This window comes from Castor canadensis, chromosome 10 (genome assembly GCF_047511655.1).
Source record: "Castor canadensis chromosome 10, mCasCan1.hap1v2, whole genome shotgun sequence".
Lineage (NCBI taxonomy): Eukaryota > Metazoa > Chordata > Mammalia > Rodentia > Castoridae > Castor > Castor canadensis.
In genome coordinates, this window is record NC_133395.1 from 9215943 (window position 1) to 9235394 (window position 19452).

The window sequence follows — 19452 nt, forward strand, 5'->3', positions numbered from 1 at the left end:
TTTGGGTTTGAGTAGTCCTTTACTCAATACTGAATGATGACTAACTGGAGCAAGTCGGCTAGCCAAACAGCAAGAAACAAATTATCTTAGAGACTACAGGAATAGAAATAAACTAAGGAGGTCTAGACTTTAAATCAATTGATGTTAATTTTTTTCAGGTAAAAATGTCCTTCAAAAAAGTGAAAGCTCTATGCCATCTCCCAGAAAAACCCAAAAATTCGAATATATTTTCAGTGTATTCAGATTCTGTAACCTTAACCATGCATCCGGGATTAAGAAGCACTACTTTAAGTGGATAAGATTCTGTCATTAGCAGAATCTTTCCTTAAATAGTCAGTTTTTGAAAGTTACCCAAATAATTAAAATTTAATGAGACTTTATGAAAAAACTTTTCTTTCAGTAGGAGTAAAATCTGAGACAGAAGATTTACAAGTCATGGTATTGGGTTCTCCTTACCTGTATCCTTTCCTTGAGAGCCTTTGGATAGAAGTCATAACCATTTTTAATGCCAATATGATATTTGCCTGAAGGATTTATCCAGCTTGAAGGAATCTGTAGAAAAAATGATAAATCATTTACTCACTAAATACTTTTCAATGCCAATGAGACACCCCTGGGGTAAAAGGGATTTTATATCTGTTCTACTAGCTCTCATAGGATAAACAGGCTCATATATTAAAGAACTACTTTTAATATTCTAAGTAGTAACTTAATGTCACCCTGGCTTCCTTTTTCACATCCATAAATAAGATGGTTCAACTAGAAGTCCTTTCATTTACACAAGGCTTCATAGTTTATAAAGTGCTTTCAAAATATACTACTTCATTCAACCATTAAGATTATTAATAGTTCTTAAACATCACTGATATCTCATCTCAACCTGCACCACACTCGTGCTTGTCAAACAACAAGCAATTTACAAAACTTTCCCCTCACTAAGAACTTCACTCTCCTCCACAGCTCTAAACAAGAGCTGAGTCCCTATGAAAAAGCTCTATAAAATCCTGTTAATTACATATAAAATCTGCAGGACTCTTTTCAACAATCTCATAGTACTTAAAAATAACATGTAATGCCAGTCATGGTGGCTCATGCCTATAATCTTTCCTATTCAGGAGGTGGAGATCAGGACGATCTCAGTTGGAGGTCAGTCCAGGCAAAAAGTATGCATGACCCTCATCTCAACTGATAAAAGCTGGGGGTGGTGGTACACACCTGCCATCTCAGCTACATGGAAAGTGTAAATAGGAGGACCTTGGTCCAGGAAGGGCCCTGGCATAAACACAAGACCCTAATTGAAGTGCCTGCCTAGTAAGTGCTAGGTCCTGAGTACGAACCCCAGAATCATTAAAAAAAAAAACCCATGAAACAAACAAACAAAAAAACTCCAAAGCTTTTAATTAATAGAATGGTCCAAAGTATATGTTCAAATTTATAAATGAAGCAAGCAAAGCAACAAAGAGAAAAATTACTTGCTTGGACAGGGAATTAAAAAACTGGAACCCAGTTCTATCATGGAATCCAAAAAATTTAGTGTAAAGGATATGAGATTTTAAATGAGATAAATGTGACTGTGACTCTAAACTCTACCACTAACTGGGGACGTTCAGGTTTACTTCCTAGTATGTACAAGGGAGAACATAATCCCTACCTTATCTTATGATTGTTAGGAATAATAAAATGCATGGAGCATTGACCAATTTGAAATGTTAAATGTATTCATATTCTTTTTAATCACAGAACCCTAATTATGAACAAAAGCTTTTACATGTATACAAAGTAGGCACCTGAACCTTCCACTACTCAGAGCTGGCAGATTCATCAATCTGAAATCTTTACCTAAGTCACCCCCATATCCTTCATCCAATTATTCCCTGGGATAGAAAACTTTTAGGTGAAATTTTCTAATAATTAAATGCAGGAAACCAATCATTAAAGTTCTGTGTGTCATTATTCGTCTCCAAATCAACCGGATGTCTACAGAATGTGAAAGTTCAAGTATGTTGTCATATGAATGAGTACTTTTTATTTAAAACTTAACCCTCTTTAGAGACCAGCATTTCTTGAACAGCCCATGACATAATGAAAACAATAATAAAGTTTTTCAATAACAAAGTCACTAGCAGGCATCACAAGTATCCCACTACACACATGGCTTTGAAGCCCTTGGCTAGTGGCAACTTCTTTGTATGAAGAGATTATAAAAAGCCATGAAATGCCAAAGGATTAAATGGAATAACTAATGAAAAAAGCTGAAAAAAATTTGTTAAGACATATTTAGTCACAATCACTTTATATATAACACAATGAAAACAATCCATCAGACATAATTTATATTAATTATAAGTGAGACAAAAATCTGCAGGGACCAATAGTTACACATATTTCAAGTCATGACTATATATTTTCCATATGGAGAAGACAGACTAGACAGTTACAAAAATTACACACACACACAAAAAATCAGAGAATCAGAGTTATAATCACATTATATGTTATTGAATATTCAATATGTTATTGAATATTCACCAAGTTCCAGTAGAGCAAGCTTTACTCTCTCAATGAGGCGATCATGTAGCATGTCATTTTACATATCTGAGTATTCTATATAATTCAAGTTATTTTGGTCTCTTTAAGAATCAAAAGTTTACATTTTGTCCATTTTACGTTGGTATCTTTAAAATGGTTCAAATAACATAGCAACCACAATGTAATAAAATGATTTTCATATGACATATATAATATTTATAACTCATCTCTCTGACTCTCTTAAAGAGGGGGTGCCTAAAAAAAAACAGAACATTTTCCTCAATGAGCCAAGTGTCATCATGAGTGTTAGTATAACAAGTAGTAAAATCTTTTTAGGGTTTGTGTGTGTGTGTGTGTGTGTGTGTGTGTGTGTGTGTGTGTGTTGTGCCTCAAAACTATTTCAGCTTTGCCAGCCCCGTAACACATGCCAGTGTACTTATACTCCAGTTCCTCTGACTGTTGCTGTACCTAAATACAGGGTTAAATCTAGCCATGTCATTTCCTATACCTGAACTTGCCTTTCAAAACTGAAAAAAAAAAAAAAAAAAAAAAAAAAATTCAAGTCTAGAACTGGAGTGTGACTCAAGCTACAGAACATTGGTTTTGCAAACGCAAAACCCTGCGTTCAATCCCCAATATACAATAAATAAATAAAATTTTAAGGCTAAATTTGGTAATTTAAAAGTATCTTCAACTTACATGCAGCATAAAAGAAAAAAAAGCATGGTGCTCCCTTCCAAAATGCTACAAAAATTAGAATGGGGTGGGAGAACCACCTAAAACCCAAAGAACAAAGAGAATTAGAAAATGAAACTTTACAAGGTCACATATTTTGAAGGTCACAGAGCGAAAAAAAAGAACTGAAAATTAGTGGGGAAGTCATGGAATATTAACAGTTGGTATTGGGACACTGGGTCTTATAGAAATCAGCCTCCTATTTCAATTTCAGTCAAATTCTAGAACAAATATGAAAATAAAAAACTAAAAGTTTTTAGAAATATAGGAGAACTATCTTCATGATCACTGGGTCAACAGATTAACATATTAAAAACTCTAATCAAAAAGTCAAAGATAGATATTCAACTAAATTTAAGAACTTCCATTCATCAAACTGTATTATTTAGAAAGTGAAAATTCAAGTGTAGAATTGGAGAGCAGCCTGTAATATACATAGAGCCAAAGGACAGGAAGTTGGACTTTTAAAATTCTACAAATAGGTGACAGAACAGCGGACAACTCAGTAGGATTTTAAAAAAAGGCAAATGAACTTTAATATGTACTTCAATGAACAAACAGAAAATATAGAACCCTAAACATATGAAACAGTATTCAATCTCATTAGGGAAATGCAAATAAAAATTAAAAAATGATATAGCTAGATTCCCAGCACATTTTAAAAAAAATTTAAAATCTGTAAAATATCAAATGTTCAAGGGTGAATCTGTTTGGCATGAATTGTATCTCCATGACTCTCACATGGCATGCACAGAAAATGTGAACAAGAATGCTTTCTGAAGAATAGTTAGTGGCAATCCCAAACTGGAAATAACCCAACTGTTCATCAGAGAAGAATGGACAGAATAAGCCACATATAAACCATGGCATAGTACACAGCAGTGAAATCACTGCTACATACAACAACATGGCCAAATTTGAAGAATACTGAAGAACTTCAAATCTTGCAAATACCACAAAGGAAAGACAGAAAATGATTCCAAAATGAAATAAAGCCATTCACATAAAGTTCTAAAATAGACAAAACTAAACAATATATTTTAAGTCTCCACAAGCAATAAAATAATAAAGGAAAGGAAAGCAATGAAATGATTATCACCAAAACTGAAATAGTTTATAATCTAGGAGAAGACAGGAAGTTTCTGAGACATGGTAATAGTCTTTCTTGACCTGGGTGCTGGATGCAATGGTGTTTGCTTTAACCATTCCTAAACTGTACTTTAGTGTTTCATGCACTTTATGCAGACATATTTTATAGTAAAAGGATTAAGGTCCAGTTCAGTTTTTTACTTCTACCTGCTCCTGAGAGGACAACTGGCCATAAGTAACATACCAGCAGTTTCTCACAGAGACCTAGAAACATCATTTTTAGAGAACAGGACTACTGAATTGTTCAAAGCACTAACAAGTAGTTGATCTTAAACTGGGAGAAAGAATGAGACATATCAGCAGTTATGGATTATTTGGAAGAAGGAGAAATACAGATATAATTCATTTCAAAACATGACCAAGTCAAAAAACTTGAAGATTATATTGCATTAATTTTCTATAAATTGTGTCTTCAAGAGTTGTAGGGATCCAGCTAGCAAGAATTCCAGTGACTAACAATATTTTGTTCCTAATAATCACTCCTCACTGACTACTGCAGAACATCTGAACACCTGTGTGTGGGTACATATTATGTATGGATGGAGAAGAGATATGTAATCAAGAAGATTAGCAGAGTCTGTAATACTAGCTATTTGGGAGGCTGAGATCGGGATGATGGCGATTTGAGGCCAGCCCAGACAAATAGCTCAAATGACAAACTCCCATCTCCAAAATAACCAAAACGAGCCAGGTGTGCCAGTGGTTCATGCCTGTAATCCTAACTACTCAGGAGGCAGAGATCAGGAGGATTGCAGTTCAAAGCCAGCACAGGCAAATAGTTCACGAGACCCTATCTCGAAAAAACCCATAATAAAAAATGGCTGGTACAGTGGCTCAAAGTGTAGGCCCTGAATTCAAACCCTAGTACTACAAAACAAACAAACAAAATAACCACAGCAAAATGGAGTGGAGGTGTGGCTCAAGAGGTAGAGCACCTGCTTTGCAAGCATGAAGCTCTGAGTTCAAATTCCAGTCCCACGTTGATCTACAATTTGATCCAGCAATACCACTCTTGGGGATATATCCAAAAGACTGTGACACAGGTTATTCCAGAGGCACCTGCACACCCATGTTTATTGCAGCACTATTCACAATAGCCAAGTTATGGAAACAGCCAAGATGCCCCACTACTGACGAATGGATTAAGAAAATGTGGTATCTATACACAATGGAATTTTATGCAGCCATGAAGAAGAACGAAATGTTATCATTTGCTGGTAAATGGATGGAATTGGAGAACATCATTCTGAGTGAGGTTAGCCTGGCCCAAAAGACCAAAAATCGTATGTTCTCCCTCATATGTGGACATTAGATCAAGGGCAAACACAACAAGGGGATTGGACTTTGAGCAAATGATAAAAGCGAGAGCACACAAGGGAGGGGTGAGCATAGGTAAGACACCTAAAAAATTAGCTAGCATTTGTTGCCCTTAACGCAGAGAAACTAAAGCAGATACCTTAAAAGCAACTGAGGCCAACAGGAAAAGGGGACCAGGAACTAGAGAAAAGGTGAGATCAAAAAGAATTAACCTAGAAGGTAACACACACGCACAGGAAATTAATGTGAGTCAACTCCCTGTATAGCTATCCTTATCTCAACCAGCAAAACCCCTTGTCCCTTCCTATTATTGCTTATACTCTCTCTACAACAAAATTAGAAATAAGGGCAAAATAGTTTCTGCTGGGTATTGAGGGGGTAGGGGGGAGAGGGAGGGGGCGGAGTGGGTGGTAAGGGAGGGGGTGGGGGCAGGGGGGAGAAATGACCCAAGTGTTGTATGCACATAAGAATAAAAAAAAAAATTCCAGTCCCATCCTACACACACACACACACACACACAAAGAAGAAGAAGAAGAAGATGAAGAAGAAAGATCAGCAGAGCCAGGTGCTAGTGGCTCACTACTGTAATCCCAGCCACGTGGGAGGCTGAGATCAGGAGGACTGTAGTTTGAAGCCAGCATGGACAAAAAGGTAGTGAGGTCTTCATCTCAACCAATAGTTGGGCATAGTGGCAGATGCCTATCATCCCAAGCTATTTGGGAAGCTTAGATAGGAAGGATCAGGATTCTAGGCCAGCCCTGGCAAAAAGTTTGCAAGACTCCACCTCAACAGAAAAAAGCTGCGTGTATTGGTGCAGGCTTGTCATCCCAGCTATGGAGGAAGCTTAACACAGGAGAAATCGAGGTCCAGGCTGGCCTGGGCAAAAACCAAGGACCTAGCTCTAAAACAGCCAAAGCAAAAAGGGCTGGAAGGGGTAGCTTGAGCAGTACAATGCTTGCCTCACAAGCACAAAGTCCATTGTTCAAATCTTAGTACTGCCAGAAAAGAAGGTTGGCAGAAAGTGTGCGTTAAGGAGCAACTGGCCTATCATCATTCCATCCAACATCCTGTGCAAACTTCACCAATCATGCATCTCTCCCTAACTGAACCAGAAATGAAGTTGGAATGTTAACTTTCTGGAGAAATCTTCACAGCCAAGGAAATAGATAAGACATCTAAAGAAAAAAAGCAGAGAACAAGGAAGGAGAAAAGGAAAAAGTAGGTGGAAAAAGGGAAAGAGTAGAAGGATGAGGACACAGTGAAGAAAAAGGAGAAAGGAAGGGAGATGGAAGAAGCAGAAGAGGAAGAGCAAGGTGAAGTCCAGATAGAAGAATGTCAAAAGCAACAGGAGTTATCCAAGAGACAATGCAAGAAATTTTCTCATAAAATAAAGGCCCCGAAGCTGGATGTGGTGGTACACACTGTAATCCCAGCTACTCAAGAGGCACAGGCAGGAGGTCAGTCTTGAAAAGTCAATGAAGTCCTATCTTCAAACTAAAATACAAAACTAAAGGGCTGGGGGAATGGTTCAAGTAGTAGAGCTCTTGTCTAGCATGCCAGAGACCCTAGGCTCACTCCCAGTAGCATGGCCCCTTACCCTCAGTCAAACAAAAAAAGGGAACAATGGACCTGAGATTTTATATCTTCTTCTTGTACATGCTAACTTTACAAGGTCGAAAACTAGAGAGAAAATTTAAAAAGAAAAGCATTTGCATATTATTTAAAACGTTGAAAAAAATTTAGTGTATCAAAGACTTAAGCCTGGTTAATTTAAAAATAAGGAGAGATGGAACAGAGAACTTAACTTTTCTTGTTGGAAGCCTTGTGCAAATACTTGCTTTTTTAGACTATGCAAAAGTACTGAACATAATTTAAGTTACATGCAAAAATCCCATTATATTGATAGGCTGAGAATACTTAACAATACAGCTAAAGAAATTTGTCATCAACTTGAGAAAAGACACAAATATCAAACTTATCAACTGTTTTGATCTTCTTTAATAAAGATTTATATAGTACATATAATTTTATCTTTGAGCACTAGTGGCATCAGTTCATGTGATTTTTTTTTAAAGCATAGGTTTACTATAGCTATCTAAAAATAAATGAGTAAGAGCAATACTTTATGTGGTTCTAAATCTGCAAGACTTACTAAGAATGCTTTCTAGTTTCCTAGAGTAACATAATTCACTCCAAGATAATTCTAATTATTAGTTCTGAGTATCAAATCACTGTCAAATTTTTGCCAGCCTTCATACTCAGTAGCTAATATCTCATGGACTGTTTTTATGCTTGTTTTAGAATTACTTTTCATACCAAGGACGCCAGCTGTTTAAATCTAGTTATTATTGCCTAAATATTCTTTATGGTTAAGCAAAGTGAGAAATTATGCATGGACAGGAAATGATGAGGCAAAACTATATGTGATCACTTTCCCCATCTTTGTATTCAAAACCTAAAACAGAATTTGTCATCCTCACTGAAAAATAATCCCAATTCAATTACTTTATCAAACAGCAAAACAAACAGCTCTTTAAGATCATGCTAATGATCTACTCCTTGAGGTGGTAAAGCTATTTCTGAAATCCCTGCCCCTTAAGTGTGTGCTAGATTATTGAGTCACTCCCAATGAACAGACTGCAGTGAACTGATTATCACTTCCAAGACTACTCTTTTAAAACACCACGACTTTCACCTTGGGTGCTCTCTCGGATCATTCACTCTAAGAGAAGACAGCTGCCATGCTGTAAAGCAGCCCTGTGGAGAAGTCCATGAGGCAAAGAATTAAGGCCTGCCAACAGATAATCCTTTGAGGAAGCTTGTTAACTACTTACTCATACACTGTTGAGCTTCTGAATGAAGCCACAACCATGGTCAACAGTTTGCAATGCTGGGCACCCGGTTAAGTCACACCCAGATTCCTAAGGCACAGAAACTGTTATGTAATAGCTGCTTGTTGTTTTAAGTCAAGACATTTTAGTGGAATTTGTTACGCAGAAATAGGTAACTGCTGCCCTACCAGTGAATGTAAACTAAAAACATCAGATCTTTTGTGGCAACAGCACAAAGAAGAAGAAAATTCAGTAAGATGATAAAAGCTCCAACCTTAAGCACTCTTCCTGAGAGACCAATAATTTCACCATCTTTTGGCTCTACTTCTGTAGCAGTATTCACGTCACCACTTCCTGTTGTATCAATGATATCAATGATTTTTGGTTTTCCATCAGTTGTAACCTAAAAATTGAAACAATATGAATTATAGAAAATTTAGTCATGGAAACAACACATAATCCTTCAAGTGGTATGATATATTCATTTAATAAATATTTATACCCTATTTTAGGTGTTGGGGATATGCCAATCATCAGTACACAAAAATCCCTGATCTTACAGATAATACAGTGAGGAAGCAACCAGTAAACAATTAAAGAATTAAAATACAGAGAGGAAAATGAAGCAAGGAAGGAGACAGATGGTGTGGGCTTTCAATTTTAACTTAGCTGATCAAGGGAAGACTTGCTGAGAAGTTAACACTTAAGAAAGATCTGAAGGACGTGAGCTTTGGACTAGGTAAATATAAAACTGTTAAGGGAAAAATGTTTAGCACTATTTTGTAATTGAATGCACATTAGCACTTCAAATTATCAAGTCCCAAGTTCAAACTTAACAACTCCTAATCCGTTTTTCTCCAAGCTTTGCCTTCACAGGAATTGTCACACAGCCAACTGCTTAAACCAGAATCTGAAAAGTCCTTCTCTGATTCTCTATCTAGCTTATGCCTCACAGCAAAGCTATCAGGAAGACCTGTTAATTCTTCCTTTATGATAGAGCTCAAATCCATCATCTTCTCTGAGTTTCACTTCCCACTACCCTAATCATCCACCCCACTAGCATCTCTTGCCTTCACAATATAGAGCAACTCTTTAGAGGCTTCTCAGCTTCCACTGTGGGCTCCCACCAAATGTAATATTGAAATAAACTGTGTTATATCAGTCCTCGCCCTTAAACCCTCCCCCATAGATTCACAAAGCACTGGAACATAAAAGGCTCTATACCATCTGACCCCTGCCACTCCCAGTTACTTATGACTAACCACTCTCACCTCTTTTCAGTTCCTGCAACCTGCCAATCTTTTCCCTGTATCATCACTTTTTTCAGTCCTTCTGCCTAGAATTCTGTCCCTGCAGTTATTCATAAAATTCAATCTTAGTTTCTAATGAAGTGTCACCTTTCAGAGGTGACCATGACCTCTTCTAAATGCTCACGATGTTAAACTTAATTATTCCTTCACACTGTACCTTGCTTCCCTCACAGAACATAATTCAACCTGTAATTACACAGTTAGGTGTAACACGTCTCCTTTATAACCAACATATACCCAATTCCTAATAGTGCTTGCTAGGCACTCAATAAACATTTAATTACCGAATGATGCAACACTAATTAATTAGCATTCACTCTAATTTTTGTTAAGGTGGTGTCTTGCCAGCCACAAAGCTTCATTTGTGCCACAGTAAGATTGCTATTGGAAATGGTAATACTGTTATATTTTCACATGGAAAGTAATTTCTAGGCTTTTTCTGGGATAGGTTTGCAAACCATCTTTGTTGCATTTAAAATACATACAAAGTTACCAGCAGAAAACAGGTACAGAAACACAAAGTCTGAAAAAAAAAAAAAAAAGAGGACGACTATGAAAGGAATATAATAGATGTCAACAGTGTAACAAGAGCACAAAGCCTCTGACTTCTCTGTCTGGGAGAATTCACCCTCTTTAAGACAAAGCTTAAGGTCTACTAGTATGACTCTTTTTGACCAACACGCACCCATCCCCAACACCTAGAAATTCCAAAACTTTGTGTTTAGCAGATACCCAAGGAAGGAGGAAAACTAAGTGGAAGAAACTAAGCACACTTGTTTCCTTTATAAGACAAAGCAAATATAACTTAAATCACATACTGATTTTGAAAGGATAAGTAGCTTCAATAATAAAATGTAAAAACAAATAAAGAAAAATGTAAGAAAATCTATCAAAATAAAAATAGAAACAAGAGAAAGTTAATGCTATCCCCTAATTAAAGCTAGCTACAGCAGGCTGGTGGAGTGGCTCAAGAAGTAAAAGCACCTGACTAGCAAGGGTGAGGCCCTAAATTCAAACTCCAGTGCCTCCAAAACAAACAAACAAACAAACAAACAAAAAACTAGCTATATCATGTATTAATAATGACTATAATTTATTTTCAAGTGTATTCCAAATAAGCATGTAATCTGAAAGATACACAATAACCTCTCCCTCTTCATTTAAGAGGAAAGTACTTCACTGACTTGAAATCAAGAATAACAAGAGATCACTAATAAGTCAGATACAGATTCCTCTCACTAGAAATCTCATTATCAGTATATGAGCAAAAGAAAAAAGCCTAATGGGATTTAATGGCTTATTTACCACCTAGTATTTCTACAAGCTTTATTTACAAGGGTATCTCCTCCTCCCCCCTCTCTCTCTCACATACACATACAGAAACAAATTCTTATTTAAAAATCTTGTACATGCAATTTTTATGTCCAGGAATGTCTTACTTTAACATTAAAGACCATTCCACTGTAGGAAAAAAAAAAAAGACAATGGAATTTAGGGTTAGAAAGAAGAGGGTTTTTTTGTTTTTGTTTTTAAAGACAAACCACATGAGAATTCTGAAATGCACCTTTGGGAGATGGAAAGAAGGAAACCAAACTGCAAATACTGAAACTATCTCTTTCATGTTTGAGGATGCCACATGGGAGAGGGACTAAAACCCTGGACAGAATAATTGTGGGTAGAGAGACTGTAATAAGCTCTCTGTCCTGGATGGAAGACTAAGAAATGCTTACTGGCTAGATGAAAAGAATATGCCCAAATGTTTCCCCTAAATGTTAAGAATCTAAGTTATGGTATGTCTCCATTGTAACCATTATGGTAGAAGAACTGATAAGGGTTGGGAACTATTCACTAAACATTTATAGAGGACCAAAAAAGAAGGCAGAAGTTGCAAACTGTCCCAAACAAAATGAAGTGAATGTGTAAGTATTTACTTGAAATTTCAGGAGAGATACTGAAAATGTTCATTTCAGCAAGAGAAAATTTCATAAGTGAATATTATTTAGTGACTTATTCTAAGCATAATGATGAATAGATGAGAAATGGATAGAAAGTTTATTATCAGTTGGGAAGACAGACAAGTAGAGTGAATTACAAGAATTAACAATAGAGGTTAAGGACAGTATCTAAAAGAGTATTTATGAATACAAAACTCAGCTTGCAGGAATGGAGGAAGGCTAACTGAAAGAAAGCTAATAAAAATTAAACTTAGTAAGCAATTATATATACAATATATGCCTACTTATTATATTCTTGATTCTAGTTTAGTGAACATAAAAATAGATTTCTAGGAGAATTTTGTATCCTTACCCAAACCTTTTTTTTCTTCATGATGAAATCATATTCCTTTACTATGCACACATATACATTTTTTACCATCAAAAATATTCAGCATTCCTAGATTTCATACAATTTTTTACATAATTTTTCAAAGAATTTTAATTTAACTAGTTAAAAAGGAATGTAAACAAAAATAGTAAAATGAAATATTTGAAGTATTATTAGGGGGACATAAGAAAATTGCCATGTGAGCAAAAGGGGGAAGAAAAAAAATCTCCAAATAACTCTCAGCAGGAATTGGGCCTTATTCATCTTTGAAGCCTAACAAAATGGCTAGCACATAAACACAAATACATTGGGTGGAGGAGCTGAATTCAATCAGTGAATTTCCCAAAAGGTAATGGCTCAAGACCTGATTGAGTCTTAAAAGCATTGAGCAAGAGTTTATAGGTGATGTAGAAGGCTTGCTGGAAGATAAAACACCACATGCAAAGGCATGTATTGGGAAAAGACCTGCAACATCTAGGTTAGTAGCAAAGAGGTAAATGTTTAAGGGGGCAACCAAAAGGATGAATTGGATGGTGAAAGTTCTCATAATACAAAGTTCAAAATTTTGGATTTTTACTCGAAAGCAAACGGGACTTCAAAATGGTTTTGTTTTGAACAAGGGTATAAAACAAGGTTTGGTTTTAAGGAAATCAGTTTGGCAATGTGAAGTATGGGTCAAAGAGAAGCAAGACTGGTGGCAGGGAGACCTGGCATACATTATATCCTAGCCTACTCCTGACGGCTCAAGCTCCCACAACTCTCCCAACCTTTGCACCAGTCTCTTTAACAGTCATAGCACTGAGATTCATCATTTAACACATTAGACAAGTAGCAGATGCCTGAATGTTTGCTGAGGAAATATTTAATCATTTATGTAATTATTACTTCTCTAGCCTCTACTTTTTGACATGCCCAGAGCTATCACAAAAGAGAACTTTGCCCATGAAAGTCACCAAAGGAATCAACTGACTGTGTTCTTCCAAGTTTTCACTTGCACCACTCGTCCTTTACTCAAATCCCACTTGGCTTTCCAAATGCCAGTTCAGTCTCCTCTTCCTCCTATTTTATTCTTCTTTCCTGTTCATTTTCCTATCTAAGTGGTGTAAACATAGTTCTACAAAATAAATTTGAACACACAAAAAAACCTTAAATTCATTCATGGTTGCAAGCTACTTACTGAATTTCTTTCAAGTACTTGTTGGGTCAACATCAGCGTTAAAGTTGATAGAAGAGTTATGTTTTCATTTGATTTCAATATTTTATTGCTTGAACATTTATTTATTACATGCAAATACTTAATACATTTTCCCCTCAAACAGCTGGTGAATAAAGACAAGCATAAACTTCTAGTAAAACTTAGTGCTTACTTAATATTTTAAAAATTAATATTTAATACTTATATTGGGCACTTTGAAGTCATGTGATTATTTCTCCCAATCAATTTTCATAGTAAACTTTGGGGTGAAAATTATTGTTATATTACACAGAGTAACAGAATAATCTGATAAGCAGATCTGGAAAGTCCACTGAGGAGCAATGCTACTCCAAACTTTTCTGATCCTTTTATTATCCAGACAAAAGAATCAGTGAACCACTTACCCCAGCTGTTCTCCTCCCACTTATCCCTACTAAAAGTAAATACACACCACAGCACAATGGGAAGCATTACCAGTTTGTAATAAAGCCTCAATGAAGTGACGGCTGTCACTGTTTTAAGTCTTAGGAGCTATTAATACAATAACAACTATAGTTACCAGGAGGGAACTCATCACTGCTCCTTTTCTAGTTTGTACAAGCTGCCAGGCAGAATCACAGGGTGTGTGTCTAGAGTGGTGCTAAAGAATTAACACCAGGAAGCAAGATTCACAGAAGGTGTCTATAGACAGTGGCCAGACTGGCTTCCCTTTCCCCTCTGTATTTAAACTCCTAACCTCCAAAACGCTACCTCAATTATCAAAGAGTGCAATAAAGGCTCCAAAGGAGAGGAACATCAAGGAGAAGGACGAGGGGAATTATTAAACATCACTGTCTAGTGTAGAAAGGGGCTAAGATGAAGAGCTGATAAGGAAGTGATCCATCATTATCTTCCCAAGGATGACTTTGGATGATGGATCCTGAACCACTTTAATTTCTGTTTACTAGTGGATTTCAGTAAAAGGTTAAATTTCCAAAACGTTAAAGTTTAAAGACAGAATGTGTTTAACTGAGACCTAAAGATTTTTAAGTCGCCTAGGGCAGAACTAAATAATTATTTTAAACTGTAATTAAAGTACATTCTCTTTATGTTTTGAGGTTTTAAAAATGCAAAGCGTATTTCCGTAAGGTCTGAAAAGTTCGCCCAAAATAAACAAATTGGTTTCTCCTTATTTGTAAAAAGGAAGACTGAGCCACGAGATTCAACGACCTTAAGCAAATACACTGCAGATCGCTTAAAAATAGAATAAACAAAACTATCAAGAAACAATTCCGGAAGTGCGCTGAGTTATCTTCTGGAAACACGCCTTTGGTGTTTAATGATAGACTATTCTTTCCACAATCAAATCTCCCAAAGCACATCAATGAATAAGCTCTGTCAGGTCTCTGCCCCATCTGTCTTCTCCCCAGTCCCCCGGTGATTAAAAACTGCAAAATTCTCGCGTGAAAGTATCAGGCAAGGACCAGTGCTGGGGACATCGGGGAGGATGCAGAGGAGGTGGCGCGGTGGGAAGAAGCCCGAGGTGTCCGGCCTGGCACCGCGTAAGTTAAGAAGGAAGGGGTCCCCTCGGGCGAAATGCGGACCCGGCGCCCCCAACCCGCCGTGCCAGGCACGCTGCTTTTGTCTGGGCCGGGAACGCCGCCCAGCCGGGCCCGGGCCCTCGCCCACCCGCGCCCCCTGCACCCAGGGTCCCCTGCCGGGTCCCCCCGGCGGACGCCGGTCCCTCCCGCGCAGGGCTCTGCCTGCCGCCTCTGCTTGGCACCCGGGTCCCGGCTCGGCCGCAGAGCGGGGCTTCGGCCTGGCGGGCTCGAAGGCTGCGTCCTCGCCCGAGTCCCTCTCAGCCCGCGCCGGGCCCTCGGGGACTTCCTCACCTGCATGCCCGGGGCCCCGGGGTCGACCCCCGTGTCCAGAACGGCGATGAGCACTCCCCGCCCGTCATACTCTGGGTAGCGGCAGAGGAAGGAGGCGGCCCCAGTCTCTTTCTTCGGCAAGAGACCGTGGAAAGGGAAGGGCTCCTCGGTCGTGGCGGTGGCCATGGACACAGACTGGAGGACAAACGAGGAAGAGGCAAACTGCCAGGCTGCGCGCGGACAAGCAGCGCGAGGACACCCGGGCGGCCTCGGGCCAGGGGCGGGGGCGAGGGGGCGGGGCCTGTCTACCTCCAGCCAATCCCGGCCCTCCAAGGTGAGGCGGCCAATCACGCGTTGCTACGTAAGCCAACGGCGCCGCTCTTAGGAGGTAGGCCGGCGTGTTGCCCGGGCTGCAGTGAAGGGGGCGGAGTCGCGGCACGCTTCTGTTGGGCTCGGTCCTCGAACTTGGGCTCTTCAAGTGACCTGCAGTTGGGATTTTTAGGAGAGAGTCAGTCTTCAAGCGTGAGGTTCTGGTGTGCTGGACCGCCACACTACGCGAGAAACGGGGAAAGCGATGGACCTCGTGCCGGGCGTAGCGACCTGGCAGACGGCGGTTTCCGAACTTGGGGACGTGGAGGAAGGTTTTCGGGGCAGCTGCGCAGAGGCCGCAGCCCGCGGTGCTGACCCGAGGAAAGGGAGCTTGCTCGCGCATCGTAACCAAGAGGCAGCGCCTCCAGCACTCGGCTTTGAGCGAGGTCTTAGATTAGCCGTGAGGGCTCAGGTTCCCCTGTGCCGGAGGGGTGAAGGCTGGGCAGAGTGGGCTGGGCATCGGCCGTGGTTTCAGGCAATAGGAAGTGGGTTGTTGGCCGTTCTGCCGGCTGTGTGGCCCTGGAAGGGCGCATGGGACTGAACGGGGTTCCTCCTGTCGTGGTCGCTTACCCTTGGCATCCGGGATTTCTGAAAACCATTTGAAAAGACAAATTGCAGTTCCTGATCGCTCCACACAGTTACCGAGCTGTCACTTGCAGTTGTTCAGATTCACGGTAACGCGATGAAGTGCCCCACTAGTGATCCTTGAAAGCGCTGTCTTTTTTTCCAGGGTGATCTTGGCTTTTTTTGCGCGTGCCAAATACCTCTCTGGCAATTTAATAAAAGCCTTTTTCTTCAATGCATGAAATAAAAGCAATAGGATTACTAAGGAAATGAGTTTTGTTGAAATGTAGTTATGAAAAATATCGAACTAATTTTGCTGTGTGGCAGTAGCTTTGCATATATGTAATTCTTTGCTAACTAAAAAACAGATGCTAGCGCCAACTCTAATAAACTGCCATAATTTCAAAATAGTGAAGCAAGCACAAATGATACTTTGACATTTTTATTTGTTTTTTTTTTTCATTTTTCTTTTATTATTCATATGTGCATACAAGGCTTGGTTCATTTCTCCCCCCTGCCCCCACCCCCTCCCTTACCACCCACTCCACCCCCTCCCGCTCCCCCCCTCAATACCCCGCAGAAACTATTTTGCCCTTATCTCTAATTTTGTTGTAGAGAGAGTATAAGCAATAATAGGAAGGAACAAGGGGTTTTGCTGGTTGAGATAAGGATAGCTATACAGGGCATTGACTCACATTGATTTCCTGTGCGTGGGTGTTACCTTCTAGGTTAATTCTTTTTGATCTCACCTTTTCTCTAGTTCCTGGTCCCCTTTTCCTATTGGCCTCAGTTGCTTTAAGGTATCTGCTTTAGTTTCTCTGCATTAAGGGCAACAAATGCTAGCTAGTTTTTTAGGTGTCTTACCTATCCTCACCCCTCCCTTGTGTGCTCTCGCTTTTATCATGTGCTCATAGTCCAATCCCCTTGTTGTGTTTGCCCTTGATCTAATGTCCACATATGAGGGAGAACATACGATTTTTGGTCTTTTGAGCCAGGCTAACCTCACTCAGAATGATGTTCTCCAATTCCATCCATTTACCAGCGATCTACCATTTGATCCAGCAATACCACTCTTGGGGATATACCCAAAAGACTGTTACTCCAGAGGCACCTGCACATCCATGTTTATTGCAGCACTATTCACAATAGCCAAGTTATCAAACAGCCAAGATGCCCCACCACTGACGAATGGATTAAGAAAATGTGACATTTTTATTTGTAACAATTGCACAGATAAACTGATTTTTACTGGTGATAGAGTAACAGTAACTGTGAATACTATTCTGTTTACTGCCTACATAAGGAATAATTAAGAGTAGAAAATAAAGATGCATTTTTTTCTCCAACACAAATTTTTGAACCCCTTGTGTTCTATCTATGGATAGATTATCTATGGACTGCGTGTGGACGCCAGTTTCCAAACCACAGGATTTAGACCCTCCTTGATTTCTTAGTATCTATTAACCGTCCAATGGTTTCAGCTGATTTCCTTGACCGTTTATTTATTTCCTAAGGTTAGACAAGCATGTTCTCTTTAGTGGAGAGGAAAAGGAGAAAAGTTAATGTTTTCCTTCTATTTCCAGCTGTGTTTTATTACCTCTAGAAAAGAACTTTATCAGTACCTGAACAGAAAGGATAAAAGAATGAGAAACTCATGAGACAATCAGTATAGAGCCTATTATGATAGAATGAAATGTCTCAAGGTTTGAAATGAGCCATAGTCCAATCACTTCATTTGACAGATGAGGAAACAAAACTCACTGCCATGGGTTACAAAGTAAGTTACTGAAAAGCTTTATTACTGTTTTCATGGTCCCAATATTTTCTTCCACACAGTTTTGTTCCCTGGCCCCCATATACACACACTGCCAGACTATGCCTTGATTCCCCACCCATTGGGGAATGAAATGTCAAAATTTTTATTAGTCCCCTGTAGCAGTATTCTTCAGGTTATTATTTTTTTGCTGTGTTTTAGCAAAATTATGTGTCTCTTTATACATTTGAAGATGACATCTGTATTTGTCATAAGTTTAGAAAATTATAAAGGACATGATTTCTGGCATATTATAAATACTTGAATTCTTTAATGCAATTTTCACATGGCTCATTTAAACATATCCACTTGAATGTAACTCTTTGATAACTACCATCATTTATTTATAAAATACCCAAACACTTAAGATCAGTCATATACTTTACATCACAATTTTTTCTTGAAATAATTCTTCACAAAATTTTATCTTAATGTGATTTACATATATTATGGAAATGATTTTCCATATAAATAGAAATCACATTAAAATATTTCTATTAACATTTATGCAATCATGAAGTATGCCTATTAATATTTAATTTTTTAAAAAATCATGAAACAGTATTTTTTTTATTTTAAGTTATCTTTCAATTACAGATTTGATCAAGCAAGGGCTGGGAGCATGGTTTAAGTGGCAGAGAACCAGCCTAGCTAGCACAAGGCTCTGAGTTCAAAACCTAGTATTGCAGGGGAAAAAAAGTTCCTCAAAACAATGTGAATAAACCTCAAACTTTGACTTAAAATAATAGAACATGCGCTAGAGATATAGCTTAGTGGTAGAGTGTTTGCCTAGCATGCATAAGGCCCTGAGTTCAATCCCTAGCAGTGCAAAAAAAAAAAAAAAGTTAAAAATTACAGAATGAAAAATTGAAAAAAAGATTTAAATTATTGAAACTGTAGCTTTTAAAAAGATGAATGGTATGAATAAGTTACACTTCCATTAATGACAGGGCTACTATAGTTACGAGAACAGGGTTTTCATAACTGTTTCTCTTGTAAAATTGGAACCATCAGCTACTAACCTTTTAGGGAGCATAACCAGGATACAGAAGTATTATGTAACTTACCTCGAAGGTGACATTAACAAGATTTAGAAGCACAGCTACTCCCATTTTATGAAGCACTCATATAACAAATGTCATCTTTTGCTATAACCTTTACCTAAATTGGAGAAAAGGTGGATTTAATGAGACAAATTAAAAGTTTAACATGAAACACAGCAGAGCACTATATTGCTGTCATGCTTTAGTGTTCATTTCCTAGCACTTGTTACTCATAGTAAATTCTGGGATCTTTTAAAATACTATTTTATGAATTGTGGTCTTAGCAATTATTCTTGATTTAAAAAAAAAGGTGTGCGGGATAGGATATTGGACTTTGATTAAATAAGGTTTTACTGATGGTATTTCAAATTGTTCCTTTATTTGATGCTTCTGAAGCTGTCACATGTGCTTCACACGCACAA

At 38.4% G+C, this 19452-nt stretch overlaps 1 protein-coding gene across 3 annotated transcripts in view; it reads right to left on the reverse strand.

Moving 5' to 3' along the window:
* Tpp2 (tripeptidyl peptidase 2) overlaps window positions 1-15516 on the reverse strand; it is a 74508-nt gene extending 58992 nt beyond the window's left edge. For all 3 annotated transcript variants that reach the window (XM_020175284.2, XM_074043028.1, XM_074043029.1), the window contains exons 1-3: window positions 15263-15516; window positions 8836-8964; window positions 457-552 (exon numbers count right to left, since the gene is read on the reverse strand). In XM_020175284.2, the coding sequence (XP_020030873.2) occupies window positions 457-552; window positions 8836-8964; window positions 15263-15427 (390 nt within the window). In that variant the 5' untranslated portion in view covers window positions 15428-15516. The remainder of the gene's footprint in view (window positions 1-456; window positions 553-8835; window positions 8965-15262) is intronic.
* Between the last annotated feature and the right edge of the window lie 3936 nt (window positions 15517-19452).